The 23,112-nt window shown below is 47.3% G+C and overlaps 1 protein-coding gene across 1 annotated transcript in view; it reads left to right on the top strand.

Moving 5' to 3' along the window:
- Positions 1-22,177, top strand: part of LOC142208858 (uncharacterized) — an 82,473-nt gene extending 60,296 nt beyond the window's left edge. Inside the window, exons 11-14 of the mRNA XM_075277634.1 lie at positions 10,257-10,324; positions 11,526-11,675; positions 14,176-14,256; positions 21,659-22,177. Coding sequence (XP_075133735.1) covers positions 10,257-10,324; positions 11,526-11,675; positions 14,176-14,256; positions 21,659-21,763 — 404 coding nt within the window. The 3' untranslated portion in view covers positions 21,764-22,177. The remainder of the gene's footprint in view (positions 1-10,256; positions 10,325-11,525; positions 11,676-14,175; positions 14,257-21,658) is intronic.
- Positions 22,178-23,112: the final 935 nt, after the last annotated feature.

Raw genomic sequence — 23,112 nt, forward strand, 5'->3', positions numbered from 1 at the left:
AAAGAACAGCGATGCCCAGGTTCGCGTCATTCTGAGCTTGCAATTCACCGAGGACGGAGGTTTCCGTCCAGCTAGCTAGGGCTTAGATTCTGGGTAGGCAGGGACAGGCTAGGATAGGAAGGAGAAGACAACCACAACAGCTCTTGTAAGAGCTAAATTCCAGGGAGAAGCTTGTCAGTGTAACGTGGCACTGATGGGCTCAATCGCCGCAACCCAGCTTTCCCAGGATCCTGAATGGAATACACTGTCAGTGTATTCCCGTATACCCGATATATACCCCCGATACCCGTTCCAACGGTGTGCCCCCCCACCTTCACCCCAGAAATACCCTGCAAGTCCCCTAGCAATAGAATTGGGGCTATATACACCCACTATTTTTGCTACTGCCATATAGTGCCATTGTCTGACTGGGAATTCAAAGAATATATTGGGGTTACGTGCACCCACAATTTTTACTACTGGTATACAGTGCCATTGTCTGACTGGGAATTCAAAGAATATATTGGGGTTATAAATACCCTCATTTCTTGCTACTGGTATATAGTGCCATTGTCTGACTGGGAATTCAAAGAATATATTGGGGTTACGTGCACCCACAATTTTTACTACTGGTATACAGTGCCAGTTTCTGACTGGGAATTCAAAGAATATATTGGGGTTACAAATACCCTCATTTCTTGCTACTGCCATATAGTGCCAGTTTCTGACTAGTAATTCAAAGAATATATTGGGGTTACGTGCACCCACAATTTTTACTACTGGTATACAGTGCCAGTTTCTGACTGGGAATTCAAAGAATATATTGGCGTTATAAATACCCTCATTTCTTGCTACTGCCTTATAGTGCCAGTTTCTGACTGGGAATTCAAAGAATATATTGGGGTTACGTGCACCCACAATTTTTACTACTGGTATACAGTGCCAGTTTCTGACTGGGAATTCAAAGAATATATTGGGGTTATAAATACCCTCATTTCTTGCTACTGGTATATAGTGCCATTGTCTGACTGGGAATTCAAAGAATATATTGGGGTTACGTGCACCCACAATTTTTACTACTGGTATACAGTGCCAGTTTCTGACTGGGAATTCAAAGAATATATTGGGGTTATAAATACCCTCATTTCTTGCTACTGCCATATAGTGCCAGTTTCTGACTGGGAATTCAAAGAATATATTGGGGTTACGTGCACCCACAATTTTTACTACTGGTATACAGTGCCATTGTCTGACTGGGAACTCAAAGAATATATTGGGGTTATAAATACCCTCATTTCTTGCTACTGCCATATAGTGCCAGTTTCTGACTGGTAATTCAAAGAATATATTGGGGTTATAAATACCCTCATTTCTTGCTACTGGTATATAGTGCCATTGTCTGACTGGGAATTCAAAGAATATATTGGGGTTACGTGCACCCACAATTTTTGCTACTGGTATATAGTGCCAATTTCTAACTGGGAATTCAAAATGCGCAAGGCTCCCGGAAAGGGACGTGGACGAGGCCGTGGGCGAGGTCGGGGGAATGGTTCTGGGGAGCAAGGTAGCAGTGAAGCCACAGGGCGTCCCGTGCCTACTCCTGTGGGGCAGCAAGCATTGCGCCACTCCACAGTGCCAGGGTTGCTTGCCACATTAACTAAACTGCAGGGTACAAACCTTAGTAGGCCCGAGAACCAGGAACAGGTCTTGCAATGGCTGTCAGAGAACGCTTACAGCACATTGTCCAGCAGCCAGTCAGACTCTGCCTCCTCTCCTCCTATTACCCAACAGTCTTGTCCTCCTTCCTCCCAAAATTCCCAAGCTTCACAGAACAATAACCCCAACTGTTCCTGCTCCCCAGAGCTGTTCTCCGCTCCTTTCATTGTCCCTCAACCTGCCTCTCCACGTCACGATTCCACGAACCTAACAGAGGAGCATCTGTGTCCAGATGCTCAAACACTAGAGTCTCCTCCATCTCCGTTCGATTTGGTGCTGGATGACCAGCAACCCACCCTCATCGACGATGATGTGACGCAGTTGCCGTCAGGGCATCCAGTTGACCGGCGCATTGTGCGGGAGGAGGAGATGAGACAGGAGTTGGAAGAGGAAGTGGTGGATGATGAGGACACTGACCCGACCTGGACAGGGGGGATGTCAAGCGGGGAAAGTAGTGTGGATGTTGAGGCAAGTGCAGCACCAAAAAGGGTAGCTAGAGGCAGAGGCAGAGGTCAGCAGCTTAGGCGAAGCCAGGCCACACCCGGAATCTCCCAAGATGTTCCAGTTCGTACCCAGCCCCGAAAAACTCCCACCTCGAGGGCACGTTTCTCGAAGGTGTGGAGTTTTTTCAAGGAATGCGCCGAGGACAGATATAGTGTTGTCTGCACAATTTGCCTCTCGAAATTGATTAGGGGCTCTGAGAAGAGCAACCTGTCCACCACTTCAATGCGCCGTCATTTGGAATCCAAGCACTGGAATCAGTGGCAGGCAGCAACGGCAGGACAAAGGCTGCCTGCCGTTCACGCCACTGCCACTGCCTCTGCCACTGCCTCTGCCTCTGCCACTGCCACTGCTGACTGTGCTGGCGATGCACTCCAGAGGACGAGCCAGGACACCACTTCATCTGCCTCCGCCACTTTGTTGACTTCTCCCTCATCCTCCCCTGTTCCTGTCTTATCTCCTTCTCCTGCACCATCAAAGGCACCATCAGGCGCTTCTTTACAACAACCCACCATCTCTCAGACATTGGAGCGGCGGCAGAAATACACTGCTAACCACCCACACGCGCAAGCCTTGAACGCCAACATCGCTAAACTGCTGGCCCAGGAGATGTTGGCGTTCCGGCTTGTTGAAACTCCCGCCTTCCTGGACCTGATGGCAACTGCGGCACCTCGCTATGCCGTCCCTAGCCGTCACTACTTCTCCCGGTGTGCCGTCCCCGCCTTGCACCAGCACGTGTCACTCAACATCAGGCGGGCCCTTAGTTCCGCGCTTTGCACAAAGGTCCACTTGACCACCGACGCGTGGACAAGTGCATGCGGACAGGGACGCTACATTTCACTGACGGCACACTGGGTGAATGTAGTTGAGGCTGGGACTGCTTCCCAAACTGGCCCGGTGTACCTCGTCTCCCCGCCTAACATTCCTGGCAGGGACACGAGAAGAACACCCCCCTCCTCCTCCTCCTCTACCGCCTCCTCCTCCGCCACCGCCTCCTCCTCCGCCACCGCCTCCTCCTCCGCTGTTAGATTGACCCCAGCTACGAGTTGGAAACGTTGCAGCACTGGCGTTGGTAGACGTCAACAGGCTGTGCTGAAGCTGATCAGCTTGGGGGACAGACAGCACACTGCCTCCGAGGTGAGGGATGCCCTCCTCGATGAGACGGCAATATGGTTTGAGCCGCTGCACCTGGGCCCAGGCATGGTCGTTTGTGATAACGGCCGGAACCTGGTAGCAGCTCTGGAGCTTGCCGGACTCCAACATGTTCCATGCCTGGCCCACGTCTTCAACCTAGTGGTGCAACGTTTCCTAAAGAGCTACCCCAATGTTCCAGAGCTACTGGTGAAAGTGCGGCGCATGTGCGCCCACTTTCGCAAGTCGACAGTAGCCGCTGCTAGCTTAAAATCTCTCCAGCAACGCCTGCATGTGCCACAACACCGGCTTTTGTGCGACGTCCCCACACGCTGGAACTCAACGTTTCAGATGTTGAATAGAGTGGTTGAGCAGCAGAGACCTTTGATGGAATACCAGCTACAAAACCCTAGGGTGCCACAAAGTCAGCTGCCTCAGTTTCTCATCCATGAGTGGCCATGGATGAGAGACCTTTGTGACATCCTACGGGTGTTTGAGGAGTCCACAAGGAGGGTGAGCTCTGAGGATGCGATGGTGAGCCTTACAATCCCGCTCTTGTGTGTTCTGAGAGAATCCCTGATTGACATCAGGGATAACTCAGATCACACAGAGGAGTCAGGGATAGCATCCGATCCGTCACAGCTGGAGAGTAGGTCCACACATCTGTCCGCTTCATCGCGTTTAATGGAGGAGGAGGAGGAGGAGGAAGAAGAGTTGTCCGATGATGTGATGGTGATACAGGAGGCTTCCGGGCAACTTCGAATCGTCCCATTGTTGCAGCGCGGATGGGTAGACATGGAGGATGAGGAGGAAATGGAGATTGAACTTTCCGGTGGGGCCAGAGGAGTCATGCCAACTAACACTGTGGCAGACATGGCTGAGTTCATGTTGGGGTGCTTTACAACCGACAAGCTTATTGTCAAAATCATGGAGGACAACCAGTACTGGATCTTTGCTATCCTTGACCCCCGGTATAAAAACAACATCTCGTCTTTTATTCCGGTAGAGGGGAGGGCCAATCGCATCAATGCTTGCCACAGGCAATTGGTGCAGAATATGATGGAGATGTTTCCAGCATGTGACGTTGGCGGCAGGGAGGACAGTTCCTCCAGTAGGCGACCAAGTTCTCACCGGTCCACACAAACGAGGGGCACACTGTCTAAGGTCTGGGACACCTTGATGGCACCCCCTCGCCAAAGTGCCGCCACAGAGGGTCCTAGTGTCACCAGGCGTGAGAAGTATAGGCGCATGTTGCGGGAATACCTTTCCGACCACAGCCCTGTCCTCTCCGACCCCTCTGCGCCCTACACGTATTGGGTGTCGAAGTTGGACCTGTGGCTTGAACTTGCCCTATATGCCTTGGAGGTGCTGTCCTGTCCTGCCGCCAGCGTCCTATCTGAGAGGGTATTCAGTGCAGCCGGTGGCATCATCACTGACAAGCGCACCCGTCTGTCAGCTGAGAGTGCCGACCGGCTCACTTTGATAAAAATGAACCACCACTGGATAGAGCCTTCATTTTTGTGCCCACCTGTGTAAAGCACCCCAACATGAAACTCCATGTCTGTACTCAACCTCTCCAATTCCTCCGCATCCTCATACTCATCCACCATAAGCGTTGCACAATTCTGCTAATACTAGGCTCCCTCCAACATGATTTCCCCCAACTCTGCTGGTTAGAGGCTCCCTCCACCCTGATTTCCACCAACTCTGCTGGTTAGAGGCTCCCTCCACCCTGCTTTCCCACAACTCTGCTGGTTAGAGGCTCCCTCCACCATGAATTTGCCCAAACTGGGCTGGTTAGAGGCTCCCTCCACCATGAATTGGTCCAAACTGGGGTTTTTAGAGGCTCCCTCCACCATGAATTTGCCAAAACTGGGCTGTTTAGAGGCTCCCTCCACCATGAATTGGTCCAAATTGGGGTTTTTAGAGGCTCCCTCCACCATGAATTTGCCCAAACTGGGCTGGTTAGAGGCTCCCTCCACCATGAATTGGTCCAAACTGGGCTGGTTAGAGGCTCCCTCCACCATAAATTGGTCCAAATTGGGGTTTTTAGAGGCTCCCTCCACCATGAATTGGTCCAAACTGGGCTGTTTAGAGGCTCCCTCCACCATGAATTGGTCCAAACTGGGGTTTTTAGAGGCTCCCTCCACCATGAATTGGTCCAAACTGGGCTGGTTAGAGGCTCCCTCCACCATGAATTGGTCCAAACTGGGCTGGTTAGAGGCTCCCTCCACCATGAATTGGTCCAAATTGGGGTTTTTAGAGGCTCCCTCCACCATGAATTGGTCCAAACTGGGCTGTTTAGAGGCTCCCTCCACCATGAATTGGTCCAAACTGGGGTTTTTAGAGGCTCCCTCCACCATGAATTGGTCCAAACTGGGGTTTTTAGAGGCTCCCTCCACCATGAATTGGTCCAAACTGGGGTTTTTAGAGGCTCCCTCCACCATGAATTGGTCCAAACTGGGGTTTTTAGAGGCTCCCTCCACCATGAATTTGCCCAAACTGGGCTGTTTAGAGGCTCCCTCCACCATGAATTGGTCCAAACTGGGTTTTTTAGAGGCTCCCTCCACCATGAATTGGTCCAAACTGGGGTTTTTAGAGGCTCCCTCCACCATGAATTGGTCCAAACTGGGGTTTTTAGAGGCTCCCTCCACCATGAATTTGCCCAAACTGGGCTGTTTAGAGGCTCCCTCCACCATGAATTGGTCCAAATTGGGGTTTTTAGAGGCTCCCTCCACCATGAATTGGTCCAAACTGGGGTTTTTAGAGGCTCCCTCCACCATGAATTGGTCCAAACGGCTGGTTAGAGGCTCCCTCCACCATGAATTGGTCCAAACTGGGCTGGTTAGAGGCTCCCTCCACCATGAATTGGTCCAAACTGGGGTTTTTAGAGGCTCCCTCCACCATGAATTGGTCCAAACTGGGCTGGTTAGAGGCTCCCTCCACCATGAATTGGTCCAAACTGGGCTGTTTAGAGGCTCCCTCCAGCATGAATTGGTCCAAACTGGGGTTTTTAGAGGCTCCCTCCACCATGAATTGGTCCAAACTGGGGTTTTTAGAGGCTCCCTCCACCATGAATTGGTCCAAACTGGGCTGGTTAGAGGCTCCCTCCACCATGAATTGGTCCAAACTGGGTTTTTTAGAGGCTCCCTCCACCATGAATTGGTCCAAACTGGGGTTTTTAGAGGCTCCCTCCACCATGAATTGGTCCAAACTGGGGTTTTTAGAGGCTCCCTCCACCATGAATTGGCCCAAACTGGGCTGTTTAGAGGCTCCCTCCACCATGAATTGGTCCAAATTGGGGTTTTTAGAGGCTCCCTCCACCATGAATTGGTCCAAACTGGGGTTTTTAGAGGCTCCCTCCACCATGAATTTGCCCAAACTGGGCTGTTTAGAGGCTCCCTCCAGCATGAATTGGTCCAAACTGGGGTTTTTAGAGGCTCCCTCCACCATGAATTGGTCCAAACTGGGGTTTTTAGAGGCTCCCTCCACCATGAATTGGTCCAAACTGGGGTTTTTAGAGGCTCCCTCCACCATGAATTGGTCCAAACTGGGGTTTTAGAGGCTCCCTCCACCATGAATTTGCCCAAACTGGGCTGTTTAGAGGCTCCCTCCACCATGAATTGGTCCAAATTGGGGTTTTTAGAGGCTCCCTCCACCATGAATTGGTCCAAACTGGGGTTTTTAGAGGCTCCCTCCACCATGAATTTGCCCAAACTGGGCTGTTTAGAGGCTCCCTCCAGCATGAATTGGTCCAAACTGGGGTTTTTAGAGGCTCCCTCCACCATGAATTGGTCCAAACTGGGGTTTTTAGAGGCTCCCTCCACCATGAATTTGCCCAAACTGGGCTGTTTAGAGGCTCCCTCCACCATGAATTGGTCCAAACTGGGTTTTTTAGAGGCTCCCTCCACCATGAATTGGTCCAAACTGGGGTTTTTAGAGGCTCCCTCCACCATGAATTGGTCCAAACTGGGGTTTTTAGAGGCTCCCTCCACCATGAATTTGCCCAAACTGGGCTGTTTAGAGGCTCCCTCCACCATGAATTGGTCCAAATTGGGGTTTTTAGAGGCTCCCTCCACCATGAATTGGTCCAAACTGGGGTTTTTAGAGGCTCCCTCCACCATGAATTTGCCCAAACTGGGCTGTTTAGAGGCTCCCTCCAGCATGAATTGGTCCAAACTGGGGTTTTTAGAGGCTCCCTCCACCATGAATTGGTCCAAACTGGGCTGGTTAGAGGCTCCCTCCACCATGAATTGGTCCAAACTGGGCTGGTTAGAGGCTCCCTCCACCATGAATTGGTCCAAATTGGGGTTTTTAGAGGCTCCCTCCACCATGAATTGGTCCAAACTGGGCTGTTTAGAGGCTCCCTCCACCATGAATTGGTCCAAACTGGGCTGGTTAGAGGCTCCCTCCACCATGAATTGGTCCAAATTGGGGTTTTTAGAGGCTCCCTCCACCATGAATTGGTCCAAACTGGGCTGTTTAGAGGCTCCCTCCACCCTGCTTTCCCACAACTCTGCTGGTTAGAGGCTCCCTCCACCATGAATTGGTCCAAACTGGGCTGTTTAGAGGCTCCCTCCACCATGAATTGGTCCAAACTGGGTTTTTTAGAGGCTCCCTCCACCATGAATTGGTCCAAACTGGGGTTTTTAGAGGCTCCCTCCACCATGAATTGGTCCAAACTGGGGTTTTTAGAGGCTCCCTCCACCATGAATTTGCCCAAACTGGGCTGTTTAGAGGCTCCCTCCACCATGAATTGGTCCAAACTGGGTTTTTTAGAGGCTCCCTCCACCATGAATTGGTCCAAACTGGGGTTTTTAGAGGCTCCCTCCACCATGAATTGGTCCAAACTGGGGTTTTTAGAGGCTCCCTCCACCATGAATTTGCCCAAACTGGGCTGTTTAGAGGCTCCCTCCACCATGAATTGGTCCAAATTGGGGTTTTTAGAGGCTCCCTCCACCATGAATTGGTCCAAACTGGGCTGTTTAGAGGCTCCCTCCACCATGAATTTGCCCAAACTGGGCTGTTTAGAGGCTCCCTCCAGCATGAATTGGTCCAAACTGGGGTTTTTAGAGGCTCCCTCCACCATGAATTGGTCCAAACTGGGCTGGTTAGAGGCTCCCTCCACCATGAATTGGTCCAAACTGGGCTGGTTAGAGGCTCCCTCCACCATGAATTGGTCCAAATTGGGGTTTTTAGAGGCTCCCTCCACCATGAATTGGTCCAAACTGGGCTGTTTAGAGGCTCCCTCCACCATGAATTGGTCCAAACTGGGCTGGTTAGAGGCTCCCTCCACCATGAATTGGTCCAAATTGGGGTTTTTAGAGGCTCCCTCCACCATGAATTGGTCCAAATTGGGGTTTTTAGAGGCTCCCTCCACCATGAATTGGTCCAAACTTGGCTGTTTAGAGGCTCCCTCCACCATGAATTGGTCCAAACTGGGCTGTTTAGAGGCTCCCTCCACCATGAATTGATCCAAACTGGGCTGGTTAGAGGCTCCCTCCACCATGAATTGGTCCAAATTGGGGTTTTTAGAGGCTCCCTCCACCATGAATTGGTCCAAACTGGGCTGTTTAGAGGCTCCCTCCACCCTGCTTTCCCACAACTCTGCTGGTTAGAGGCTCCCTCCACCATGAATTGGTCCAAACTGGGCTGTTTAGAGGCTCCCTCCACCATGAATTGGTCCAAACTGGGTTTTTTAGAGGCTCCCTCCACCATGAATTGGTCCAAACTGGGTTTTTTAGAGGCTCCCTCCACCATGAATTGGTCCAAACTGGGGTTTTTAGAGGCTCCCTCCACCATGAATTGGTCCAAACTGGGCTGTTTAGAGGCTCCCTCCACCATGAATTGGTCCAAACTGGGCTGGTTAGAGGCTCCCTCCACCATGAATTGTTCCAAATTGGGGGTTTTAGAGGCTCCCTCCACCATGAATTGGTCCAAACTGGGCTGTTTAGAGGCTCCCTCCACCATGAATTGGTCCAAACTGGGCTGGTTAGAGGCTCCCTCCACCCTGCTTTCCCACAACTCTGCTGGTTAGAGGCTCCCTCCACCATGAATTGGTCCAAACTGGGCTGTTTAGAGGCTCCCTCCACCATGAATTGGTCCAAACTGGGTTTTTTAGAGGCTCCCTCCACCATGAATTGGTCCAAACTGGGGTTTTTAGAGGCTCCCTCCACCATGAATTGGTCCAAACTGGGGTTTTTAGAGGCTCCCTCCACCATGAATTTGCCCAAACTCTGCTGGTTAGAGGCTCAATCCACCCTGATTTTCAAAACAAATGTTGGTGCCAACCTCAACTTACTACAAGGGCCAAATTCACTGCTGGTGACAAGCTCTCCTCACTGCAAGTGCCAAATACACATGTTTCAAGGTGTTTTCCTACTGTCAGAGAGGTGGTATTGAGTGTGTAAAGTGTGTAGTTGTTAGGCTGTGATGTTGGGGTAATAGAGGGTCTTTGGTGTGTTAGATGCCCCCAGACATGCTTCCCCTGCTGTCCCAGTGTCATTCCAGAGGTGTTGGCATCATTTCCTGGGGTGTCATAGTGGACTTGGTGACCCTCCAGACACGGATTTGGGTTTCCCCCTTAACGAGTATATGTTCCCCATAGACTATAATGGGGTTCGAAACCCGTTCGAACACACGAACAGTGAGCGGCTGTTCGATTCGAATTTCGAACCTCGAACATTTTAGTGTTCGCTCATCTCTACTCATTACCAATCTTTCCAAGAAATAGCTTACCCGCAGTAGATGACCATTTTTTTTTTTCCTTTATGTAAATAGGGAAATGCTTTAAAATTGATGATTTCTGTAAATCTTGTGTTGTATTATCTTCTAGTGTTACGTTTCTCTGTCTCACACTGTGCATGTTCAAGGTACAACAATATAAAAAAAAAAATATGGAGATGAATAATTGAATCACCTTCCCACAGATGCGGGGCTGATTGACAGAGAGGAGACCCTGCAGTCTCAGAAGCGGCACGTAGGGCAGGATACGCTGGTAAGGAAAAGCCATTACCATTCAGGGCTCTGCTTCTCGGCTCCAGCAATTCTGCGCTGATCATTCCCAGCTCATTGACATGCAGCCGATATGTGACTTGTAGCACGCCGCAGGGCGCTTTAATCCCTGTAGATCACTATCTTAGATTGTCCCAGAGATTCAGACTAATACACTCTCACATCTTCCCTTTACTATGGAGTCTGCTGGAAAGTCGCTCTTCTGTGTACATGAAATACCCCACCCCCTTTCTCTTCATGTCGTGTCTTGTATGTCTCGCTTGTCATTAAAGTTCTCCTTTGAGGCCATCTTCTAGGCAAATATAGAAATTTTATCAGAATGTGTCAATGATGCAATTTATAGCAGGCAGTTGCAGAAAAAATTTTTTCAAAAACAGAAGGGTTAAAAGTTTATTTTTGTCAATTACCAAAAGGAAGAGAAATGTAAATCCCATCAATATTTGGTGCCCTTTGGAGGAGGAGTCCTGGAAGTGATGATACGGCCCCCGCAGAGCAATGATCGCAACATCCTCCAGTCTGTCTGGGATGACATGAAGAGACAGACGGATTGGAGCAAGCCTACATCCACCGAAGATCTGGGCTTAGTTCTCCAAGATGGCAGGAACCCCTCCATCCGGAATGGTCTGCAAGTGTACTGAGAAGAAGAGTGATGGAAGGCAAAGGGCAAAGGTCACACCAAATACTGATGGGATTTAGATTTCTGAAAGCACTCTTACATTACAGTATTTTTTCTATCTGCCTATAACTTTTACTCAATACTGTACAAGTCTCCCCTTGCCCACCCAATATCTCATGTATAGGGTTCCCTAGACCACTATATTGTAGGTAACCAGGCATTTATGGGCTTCTCCATGCAATTCTGTGGGAGTTCTCAGAATCGCTATTGGTTTGGATATTTTTGGACCTCTCACATAAATATATGGGGAAAGTCACCTCTCTACCCACAGCAGCTATGAGAAGGGGTTAGTGGACTCCCGTTCTTGAGATAGGTGGGACCTACTTATGTCGTACATCTACGGCCTATAGTGTAGCTATGACAAGGGGCTGGTGGACTCCGTTCTTGAGACACATGGGACATAAATCTGTCATACATCTATGGCATATAGTATAGCTATGCGTCCATACTGCCCATCATCGTAAGTGGCCATCACCCATTCCGTAGATGTAACCATATATCTCACCAGGTTCCAGAGGATGCAGCCGATCCAGCCAAGGATCCCAACAATCAAGGTGAAGACGAATTTGAAGAAGCCGAAATTGACAGACCAGAATTTGATGAGAAAGGAGAAGCCGGGAAAAATGTAGTTTATCCAAAGGCGGAACAGAAAGTGGCGGTAAGAGCCTGACAGTGGAGTCCTAGGCCAGGTCATCCAGGCATTGAGGGTCACTCTTCAGTTTATTGGAAGCATTTGTATCCATCCTACATGACCGTAGTGGCTTTTACTGTCCGCAAAGACTAATCCGTTTTTTGCAAAAATAATGAAAACAAAAACCTCCTACAGGTAATAATACCCCCTGCGTAGATGTTGTGATACTTGCCTCTTTCTGTAAAGCACTGATGTGGCTTCCGGCTGTGCACCTCTTCTCTTGTCCTCCGGCTACCCTGTTTCCTGCACTATGGTTTGACAAGGGGTACCATAGAGGAGGAGACAGTATGGCTGGAAAGACATTAAAAGAGATGCACAGCCAGGCGCCGCATCAGGTCTTTGCAGGAAGAAGAGAGAAGTATGAAGTTCCCTACACCTGGAGACAGGAGTGAGGCGAGGGGGCCTATGAGGCCCCCTGATTTAGGGGCCCAGTCACAAATGCAACCAATGTGACCTCTATAGCTGTTCTGTCTTTGTCCAGAAAGTCCACAGCTATAGAATAGTGAGAACCTTCTGGACGAAGACTTAAACTGAGTGACGTGGCTTTAAGCAGCCCTGGGCCGCAGGCCACAAAGCACAAGGCTGCAGGCTGGATGTGGCCCTGAGGCCTTGTGTTTGGACATTTACAAACCTAACTTTCTCGCCACACTTTTTAAAAACTTTTGCAACATTGCAGTTTTTCTCTTGTAAACTACTATTATGCTGTATGACTTTGGAAAGAACACGTTTCCAAGGGAAAAGTCTGTAGTTTTTAGTAACGTCATGGTGCCCGTCCCTGAAATGCAGATATATTTTGCTTGCCAGCGATTATACTCCCGGCTGGAGCTGCAAGCTACTGTATGTGACTACAAGCAAATCTGTATATATGGAAGCATATTTATTAATAGAAAAGGTAATTGCTTCTCCTAGGAGGTGCATTCTTTCTCTATCACCCCCCCCCCCCAACCCCTCCCCATAATGGCTGAAGCACCTGTGCAGAGGAATCAAGCTAACACAGTCTATCCATAAGAAACCAACACAGCTCTGTTATACAAGAATAGATTTTAGATTATTTCCACCCATCAGTACATAAAACACAACACAGAAAGACTTGCATACTCTGATTCGGTCTCCAGAACCAGCATATCAGCCCAGTCCTGCAGATAGATAGGTTAGGGTCACATGAATCATATGTTTTTTTTCCCTTGTAATTCGGTGCAGCCATTGCCAAAATATGCAAATGAGCTCTTTGGAGCAACCAGCATTTTGTCATTGGTCCAAAGAGCTCATTTACAAAAATGGCAGCATCCTGGCAATGGAGGTAGCAATTCACAAGGGGAAAGGCCATCTGGTTCAGTAGACCCTAACCTATCTGTGGGGCAGAGTGCTGGTGATGGATTCCCTTGAAGGGAGGGGAACATCGTAATTCCCTTGCCTATTGATTTAGCAAGGTTTGCTCAAAACACAGACATTGTGTCACTGGGGGTCTTTAAGGAATTGTCTTCTGAAGACCACCCCTGTTCATATTGCCTATATGAGGTGTGGCAGTCTCCGTTTAATGAGATCCACTGGGTGTCCATTGTTTGTTTATAGTCAATGAGGTCTACTTGGTACCATTGGGGTCCACTGTTTTAGCGGCCAGTGTGTCCGTTGTTCTGGTCTTACAATGGATGGACTCAGCAGCACAAATGCGAACATGAAAAAATCGGCCTGTCCACTACCTTTTCTAGTACATAAGTCAGACTTGCAGTACCCGACACAACCTATAGGCAAGAGCAGCGCTGTTTATCTGGGGGAGAAAACCTCCGACAATAGAAGAAGATGCCGGAAACTTCAGATTGTCGGCTGATTTGTTAGTTTCTGATGTCTTTAGATTGCTGTCTCCTATAGGCTTACCATGAATATAGTCATAGCCATTACCGTATACAACACGGTGAATATTCAAGTCCCATCTGTCAGCGGGCGGACATGTAATAGGCATCTGAGTCACATCGCTCCGCTCTGATACTGCCATTTAAATCACCGGCTCCTAGAGAAAGCCGATAAGAAAGTGAACGTGGTGCTAAAGGGATTAGCTGTATGTTTGTTCTAGCATTGACGTGGCGCTGTGCGTAGATGGTGCGGAGATCAAATATAAGCCGCACCTGCCGTGTCACATGGATTTATTAATGTCTCATATCTCCCAATTTCCTGTCTCTCAGTAGTAACTAAATAAGAGGAGCGTTTATGTGACTTCCATCTACCGGGCTTCATTTGGTGGAAAATTTTGGTAATGCCTTATCTTCAAGGAGACTTGTATTACTTAGATCGTGACGTGGAATTGTAATAGTGGACACTCTTATAGAGATCTGTCAAAAAGATTTTTCCTCTCATACCCCCATGCATAAAAACACAAGCTGTAGTTTTAACCGCACCCTCTGAAGACCTTCATCTTTTACAGCGTCTCGCTAATCCGCTCGATTCTGAATCCGTTCTTTTTCTCATTCAGTTCTTACAGGCTGCTGATGCCAAAGTGAAATCGAGAGAAGAACCAGAAGAACCTTATCAGGATGACCAAGAACAGGACATTGTATGAACACCTTCCGTCTTACAGGTTTTGGGGTGGGGGAGATAATGTTTTAGTAATTGATAATGGATGGAAGATTTTTGGGACCCGTGCAAAGGAGAGGAGGAAAATGTTAACCTCAGCAAACCAGCAAGCTTTATAGGGAGTCTGTCATCAAAACTCAGCATATCAATCCAGCCCTGCAAATAGATAGGTTAGGATTAGCAGACCCCAGCATATCAACGCAGGTCTGCAGATAGGTTAAGATCACCAGAACCCAACATATCACCCCAAACCTGCAGATAGATAGGTTAGGGTCACCAGAACCCAACATATAACCCCAAACCTGCAGATAGATAGGTTAGGGTCAGCAGAACCAGCATATCACCACAAGCCTGCAGATAGATAGGTTAGGTTCAGCAGACCCAGCATATAACCCCAAACCTGCAGATAGATAGGTTAGGGTCAGCAGAACCAGCATATCACCACAAGCCTGCAGATAGATAGGTTAGGTTCAGCAGACCCAGCATATAACTCCAGCCCTGTAGATAGATGGGTTAGGGTCAGCAGACCCCAACATATCAGCCCAGCCCTGCAGATAGATAGGTTAAGGTCACCTGAATCATACACTGTTTTCCTCATGGGAATCACTGCCTCTCTTTCTGACATATTGCTGTTTTGTCAATATGCAAATCAATATGGCGCAATGAGAGTGTTGCCGCTTACCTCTATGGAGCAATAGCTACATCACGTTGCTCAAACGATTGACAAAGAACATGATACGTCTGCAACTGAGGCAGCGATCCACAAGAGGAAAAAAAAATTGGGTTAGGGTAACCTTAACCTATATATCTGAGGACTGAGTTCTAGTAACAGACTCCCTTAAAAACTATAGGAGTATAATCTGCCTCTATCTTTTCACTCCCTGTATATGACCCAAACCTGGTTTTGGCTGCAAAAATTGCATCTGAAAATGGCAAATGCGTCAGGCCTATATATAGTCAGAATAACCGGGCCCCAGACGACACTTTGCCATGCCTCCGCTGTATCCGCACACATACAGCACATTGCCATACTCCAGATTCCAGTATTGTCTATGGGGTTAATACTTTTTGCCCATCTTTTTCATTTCCATCACAATCTCTTTACCTCAGCTAACCTGATTTGTCTGCATTATTTTAAGCTTCTGATCCTTTGGGGTCATTGTCGCTGAATTGTGAGGTGAAGCTTCAGCGTGCACATTATCATGCATCGCAGCTTCCTCGCATAACACGTCTCATTCAAAACACGTAGCGCTTTCTGTGTCCTCTCGGAGATGACAGGCCACATCTGTGCTGCTTTCAGTGCTGAGGGAATGTGGCTGCTACAGAGTAAGCTAAACCTATGTACCAAGTAGACTACAGACGAGACAGCCGGATACTAACCGGGAAGACCCATCTAATACAGGCTGACGGTCTAATACACCTAGACATTAGAATTTGGTTAAAGTGAGTAAAGACTACTCAAGTCCATGTCATTGCGAATAATCTGCAGATGGTTCTTCTTGTTTTATGTGAAAGGCATCCATTGTGCCAAAAGTAGAATAATCTGTTACTCGGAATTGTCTGCAGTTTATATTCCAATATATAAGATCATCCTTGGTTATCGCTGGACATTTTGGGCCCTGTAGGGCCATTTGTAGCAGTAAGAGTGGCCATATATATTGGCCGTCATCACGCTCCAATATCCCCTTCCCCACATACACATGCATGTTCAGATTGTATGCGTATGTTATGATTGGGGAGAGGAGGGGTAGTTACGGCTAGGTGCCCCTAAAAGCAAACGAAAGGCTTGGGCATAACCTGCAACATGCCTGACCCTTTTCTCCTAATATACTTTAGCTGATCGGCCACGTACTAGTGTGCGTTGTCTGCGTGCCATTTGTGTTTTTCATGGCTAGCACACTGACCCATTCATTTCTATGGCCCAGTACACACAAAGGTTTATTTGCGGTCCATGCTCACTAACCTCCATGAATGGGAACGTGGAGACACACAGATGTTATGGCCTGGTGACATGCTCATTATGGTCGTGTGCATGTGGGCTTAAGTATATGGCCAGCTCAAGCTTGTGTGATAAGTGTTCTGTTAATCAGGCCCAAGCTAGGGTCAAGTCCAGGAGTTCACGGATAAACCCAAATCAGCATGAAAGCTGATAACCAGGAAATAAAGCCAAAAATGGTAAACCAGGGACATTCAAAGACTACTCAGGCTGCCGCCATTGTCTAGTTAGTGATGTATGCAGAGACGGAGAGGCAGAGTAAGAACTAAGCCCAGATCTTCTGTGGATGTAGGCTTACTTCACTCCTTCTGTCTCTTCATATCATCCCAAACATACTGGAGGATGTTGAGATCAGGGCTATATCTGTGGGGGCCGTATCATCACTTCCAGGACTCCTCCTACAAAGAGCAAAGGTCACACCCAATACTGATGGGATTTACATTTCCCTTAAAGCATTCTTACTTTGCTGCATTTTTTCCACACCTGCCTAACCCATATGCATGGTACCATATACATGGCAGGGAGGGGAGAGGCAGGGTGAGGAGCCTTTACAGGTGACAACATTCCTAATTTAAAAAATCTATTAGATATTTACAATGCACTCCCCTACACATTACTAAAGAAATCTTCAAACCCAGTATATCAATCCTTCCCCACAGATAGATAGGTTAGTGTCACCAGAACCCAGCATATCACCCCAGCCCTGCAGATAGATAGGTTAGGGTGACCTGAATTATACTATGTTCTCTTCTTCTGAATCGCTGCCTCTGTTGCCAAGAATATTGCTTTTGTAATATGTAAATTAGCTCTTAGGAGTAAACGGCAACACCCTCATTGCTCCAAAGAGCAATTTGTATAGAAAATAGATGATTTCTTGGCAGCAATTTCCAAGGGAGTAAACTCTATTTGGTTCAGTTGACTTTAGCCTATCAATCTGCAGGACTGGGTTGAATTGCTGAAAGTTTTATTTCAGGTGGTCTATAAAGACCTAAAACCAAACCAATAGAAACCAAACCAATAAAGACCCAAAACCAAACCAATAATAAAGTACCCCTAGTGCTCAACAACCGCCATTACACCAGAATAATCATCTCAAACATGGCAGCTCTAGTAGTTCCAAAGCTGCCTCCAAGTCATGGTGGAAACCTTCCGTTCCGTGTCGAATGAGCTGCGTTTCAGTGAAGTTCCTCTTCTAAATAATGTGTGCGCCGTTCTCATTAGTGCGAGAGACAGACAATGAAGCCTTTATTCTCCTAATGCCCTGTGAATTCAGTTTGATCTTCCCAGAGAAAAGCAAAACCCCATCTGGTTCCTTTCCAGAACCACTTACAGCTAATATGCGGGATTTGATTAAGGATTTTGCCAGGAAACCTTAACTGAGCCAAGTTACCTTCACGCATCCGAGCCCAGGAAGATTAGGACTCACCGCTGAGATTGTGCTTGGTGGAGGAAACAGCTGCGCAGCCCTGGATTTCTGGAAGGGTTTGACACAACAGTTGCTCTGGAAAGGCTGTATCAGCTTATAAATATTAACCATATGTTTCCAGGATGGGTAACTTTTATTTTTATGTTATTTCTATCTTGTTGTGTCATATGCATGCCACTTGTGACGTGGCCAATATTAGATCCGAACCTTCACTTACTGCACCTTACGGCGCCAAGACGTCTTGAGTCATTCAGATTATAATGCTCACATATGGGTTTCCAAATGCAGGTTGCAGGTCAGGGCAATTGACACCAACTTTTCTTACACCTTTGTGGGGGGTAAATGGGCAAAATGCACTGTGATCGGTGCAGGAACTTGGCCTACAGGTACGAGATGAATTGGATCAGTTCCTTTATACTTCTGATTCCTTATCAAGCTACTCTTGACTTTGGCTCAAAAAAAACACAGAAAAAGCAGCTTTTCTACAACATGGGGCCTTATCCTTGGGCCCCTTGCAGACAACCATGGCCGTGATCAGTTTGCTATCCATGTATCTCATGGATAGTACACTGACCCATTCATTTCTATGGTCCCGTACACATGACCGTGAATTACATGGTCACGTGACCAAAATGTAGAACCGGTCCAATTCCTGTCATATATTTCTTTTGGCTTTGTTTCCGTGGCTCCTATTCATTTAATGAAAGGGGCCGCGGAAGCACAGCCAGTGCACATGGATGACATCCACATGTCCCTTGTGTGCCACCTCTGCCTTTACTTGCGCACGGTCATCTGCAACTGGCCTTAAAGGGGCTCTATCACTAGATTTACGTGTTATGAGCTAAAGATATGCTATTATCTTTAGGCTATTCAGGTGCTGCTATTAGTTTGTAAAAAGACCCCCCTGTTTTTGTTTCTTACCGTGGAAATCGATATGCAAATGAGCTCAATCGTGCACAGTGGGCGTTCCGTGCACCCCTTAGCATCATGCCCACCGCTCTTCCTTGTGCCTCCAAGCCCCCCTCCTCCTGCTTATTCACCACCTCCATCGTCGGTGGTTTCTATCGAAATCATGCGCATGCGCAGTAGCGCTCCTGCGCATGCTCCAGCGCTAGCTTGCAATGTTCACTATGGGAAAATGGCACTGGAGTGTGCCCAGTAGCGTGTCGGAAGGAGCGCTACTGCACACGCGTGTGATTTCAATAGAAACCGCAGACAATGGAGGCGGTGAATAAGCAGGAGGAGGAGGGCTTGTAGGCAGCAGTGGGCGTCCAGAAGCTATGACGCTATGGGGTGCATGGAACTGTGCATGATCGAGCTCATTTGCATATCGATTTCCACGGTAAGAAACAAAAACGGGGGGGTCTTTTTACAAACTAATAGCAGCACCTGAATAGCCTTTTTAAATGCATATCTTTAGCTCATAGCACGTACATCTCGTGATCGAGCCCCTTTAAAGGCTGCTTTTCAATTGAACTCGCTTCCCCATGGAAAGCATCTGCAAACTGCAGCAACAGGTTTGCCTACATAAGGCGGCATATTCAGCTGACAGATCCACTTTAAGTCTTGCAAAGTCACTAAACTTTCTCTTGAAGGGCCTTTTTGTTGTGCCGTGGTCCTTTCTCCACTTCTATTACATTCTCTGCTCCTCAAGGACATTTCCTTCATTTTCCTCTAATTACTTGTTCTGATAATTGGAGAAAGCTCAGCAATAAAACTGCAGAACGTCCTCCCATCCTGGAAAAGGCGCAGATCTGTCAGATCTCATTTACGTCTCTCCTCTTATATCGGTTGCGGTGAGGTTATTTTTGACTCCCCTTACAGACGAAGCCGCTACTTTTTTACTCAATTTTACAAGCCTATAAAACGCCGCTTTTACTGGTTCCCATCATTACGCGCTTGTGTTTTCTCGCTGTATGTCTAAATATAGTTTTGGCAGGTTCTGACCACATTGAGAACGAGTATTACGTTTTATGGGTGGGTAGGAAATGCTATTAAAATTCCACTTTGTGGCTCCCTTTGCTTGCGCGGGAACAATAGAGCCATTTGTTTACTGAGGCATGTCAAATTGCCGAAGTGCCCGGGTTCTGGCTGTGCTGGCGTCACAAGGCCTGTTCTGTTAAGTAATTGTAACTCGGCAATGCAACAAAAGACCCGCTCTAAATATGTTATGTGCATATGCCACCCATCCGAATTTGTCACCAAGTCAAGAATCCTTCTCGCATTGTGACAAATAGGTTAAAAAATTAACACTTTCTAAAGCTGAGTCATGGCCAACGTTTATCAGAATTTTATCATTTAGATTTACATCAGTTTTAGATCCCAACTTTTCAGCAAACTTTGCACAAATCAATAGTACAAGAAAATAGAATTCCTCTGAATTCATCCTTAAATGGTCACTACTTTATGAGACCATTTAGTCTTCCTTCTAGCTAATTTGCAGGTCACTTTTTTGCTACTAAGGAAGTCCGTCCCTAGATATATTCCATCCAGTCTTGTTTATCTCAATGAGTATAGAGGGCTGTATGTTTCTCTTGGCACAATGAATGAAGAGGGGAGGGGTTGATTCTCCTCACAGCCTGCACAGACATATCTGCAAACTGTTGCTCTGTACAAGTGACTGAGAATCCTGCAAATCTCTCAGCTTGCAATGTAAGAATCGCAGTTCTTCCCGCAGACAGTTCGCAGAGTTTTCCTTCGTGGACTTCCTCTTACAATTATATCTATGGGAAAGTCACCAGCGTTTGCATAGATATAATTGACATTCTGTGATTTCCAAAACCGCACCGGTTTTGGAAATCGTGCCGTGTCTGCTCCGTGGTTTTCATCTCAAAGTGGGAATGAGATTCGCTACAATTCCATCCACTTTGCTTGTACTGATAAACTCCACAATTTTTCCCGTGGCATTTCTGCCGCAGGCAAATCGCGGCATTTCCAACCCGTGGGCCCCCAGCCTAAAAGTAAGTTCATACAATGGACTTCTGCTTCCAATTGTTATACACTTTCCCGCTCTCCAGCTTCCTGACCTTTCTTATACTCTCTTATAAGTCTTAAGATATACAGGCCTAATCTGCAGACCGTATCAGCCACAGAATCTGGGGGAAGATCGAACAAGGGGCTTATTTTTTCAGTCCCGAATACAATGGGAGGCAGATTCAGGATGGGATTTGGTGCTGAGTTGGAGGGAGATTTATCCCTTCAAGCGAATTTACTAGAGATGAGCAAGTACTATTCGAAACAGCCATTTCAAATAGCACGCACCCATAGGAATGAATGGAAGTGGCTGGCATGCAGGGGTTTAAGCGGCCGGCCGCCGGCAAAGTCTGCTGGCTACGTCCATTCATTCCTATGGGTGTGTGCTATTCGAAACGGCCGTTTCAAATAGTACTCGCTCATCTCTAGAATTTACCCTTTCAGGAAGACAGACTATAAAAGGTCACCATGGTGTCATTACAGTTTACAGTAGAAGTCTATGGAGGGGGGAAGGATTAAAGTGCTTTGTTCACATTAATACTTCTCTATATTATCCTTTGTGATCCCACTGCATCTTTTAGTGTGAGTTATAGAACAGGTTCTTCTGGGACAATTGGGTGATCACCCCTGTGTGAGCTCTACCTCTGGCCTTGCTGTCACCAAACCTACCTAAGCACAGATATAAGTAAGAAAAAAAAAGTGTCCGGGGCTAATAAGATTTATGGCAGGAATAATTGGACTGAACACTCCATAGACTTCATTTAAATAGGTTGCCAATGACCGTTTTTGCAAAAAGGCTGTGGGATACACCCTTTAGGCTGAGATCAGAGTTTTTTGGTACGGATTTTGAGGTGGAGGCCGAGGCAGTCGCGGCATCCATTCGCGACACTCCGCTCTAGACTCAGCCTTATAGGTCTATCATCTATCCCCTATGTATTTCATGTATTAATCTTTGCCAAGTATAATATATTGCGTTTTTTTTTGTAGGAGGAGCGCGGTGGCGAACCAGACAATGCAGATGATCTGGAACTAGCGCCTGAAGAAGGAGCAGATAACCTAGATGCAAAAAACAGAAGAGATGGATATTACTGACTATACTGAGAATATTGTTTTGGACCTATTACGAGGAGAGGAACAAGGACCAGACTAAGCAGACCCTGTCAGGTCCATGCTGTGATGGATTTGGACCTTCATCAGAGAATCGGCTTGGACTGTAAATGGCTCTGTAAATATTAGAAGCACGGGTGGCCGACATCGCCATCAAATAGGCCTTTCTCTGTTTTGTGACTATGGATGAAGAATATACCTATTTTTCATTGATTTTGTGCAGGTCCTACCATGGTCCTCATGTCACAACTTTCCTGAGGGTCTACAACCAAGATGACCCATCCAGCCTGAAGACGTATTGTGGTGGTACAAACAGGATGAAGAATGTAATGATGTTAAATAGACGGCGCTTTTTATATGATCATTGTATTACCGACTAAAGCCATTAAGGTTTCATGACTTCTCCGTCTGTCTGTGTGCGTGCGGACTCTGCAGGAAGGGCGACGTTCTGCATTTATGGAAACGTAACCAAGGCTTTTCCACTTATTAAATAATGGCGGGGGATTGTGTATTTTTCCCTGGTAGTCATAAATCACATTATAGGAGGCTGAGTGCTGGACGTTGGCTTAGGGCAATATGTCTGCTCCATTACATTTTTGAGAGACGTTGCCCAGACCCTACAACTAATTGGACAAACGCAAAACCTTCCACTTACACATGACACAAATAGTGATTCCTCATACACATATATTGGAACCAAGTACATATCCCATAAGGATGTTAGAGTATACATTAACCAAGTGTGTGGATAAAATCTATATCGAGGAAATTTCCTGTGCTAGTTCATCTCCAAAAAGTCATCTTAGGGCCCCTTCACATGGCGTAAGCACTCGGCTCATTCCGAGCCGTACACGCGAGCGCTTCTAAACACTTCCCATTCACTTCAATGGGAGCGCTCGTAAAGCCGGCTTTACACGTGCTCCCATTAAAGTGAATGGGAAGTGTTTAGAAGCGCTCGCCTGTACGGCTCGGAATGAGCCGAGCGCTTACGCCATGTGAAGGGGGCCTTAGGATGCGCTCCCCTAGAAAAATACACGTGTAGATCCGGTGAGTGAATTCATTTATATAAGACTGCTGATGTCTACAGCATTGGGGGCGATATGGATTGGGCGGTTCGGTTTAGGAAAGGAGATACGGTAAGTTGTTCACAACACATGCACTCTCAGACCAAGCTTACAAGTGTGGGGTGGTCAGTGGCTAGCTTTATAGAGGGTGTGCCTTTTATATATGTTATTTTCTATCCACAACTACAGATTGGTGAGGACACAACTGCTCAGGCCCCCACCATTCGAGAGATCAGGAGATATTTAACCCCTCATTTTGAATGCAGTGGT

The sequence above is a fragment of the Leptodactylus fuscus genome, chromosome 6 (assembly GCF_031893055.1).
Source record: "Leptodactylus fuscus isolate aLepFus1 chromosome 6, aLepFus1.hap2, whole genome shotgun sequence".
Classification (NCBI taxonomy): Eukaryota; Metazoa; Chordata; class Amphibia; order Anura; family Leptodactylidae; genus Leptodactylus; species Leptodactylus fuscus.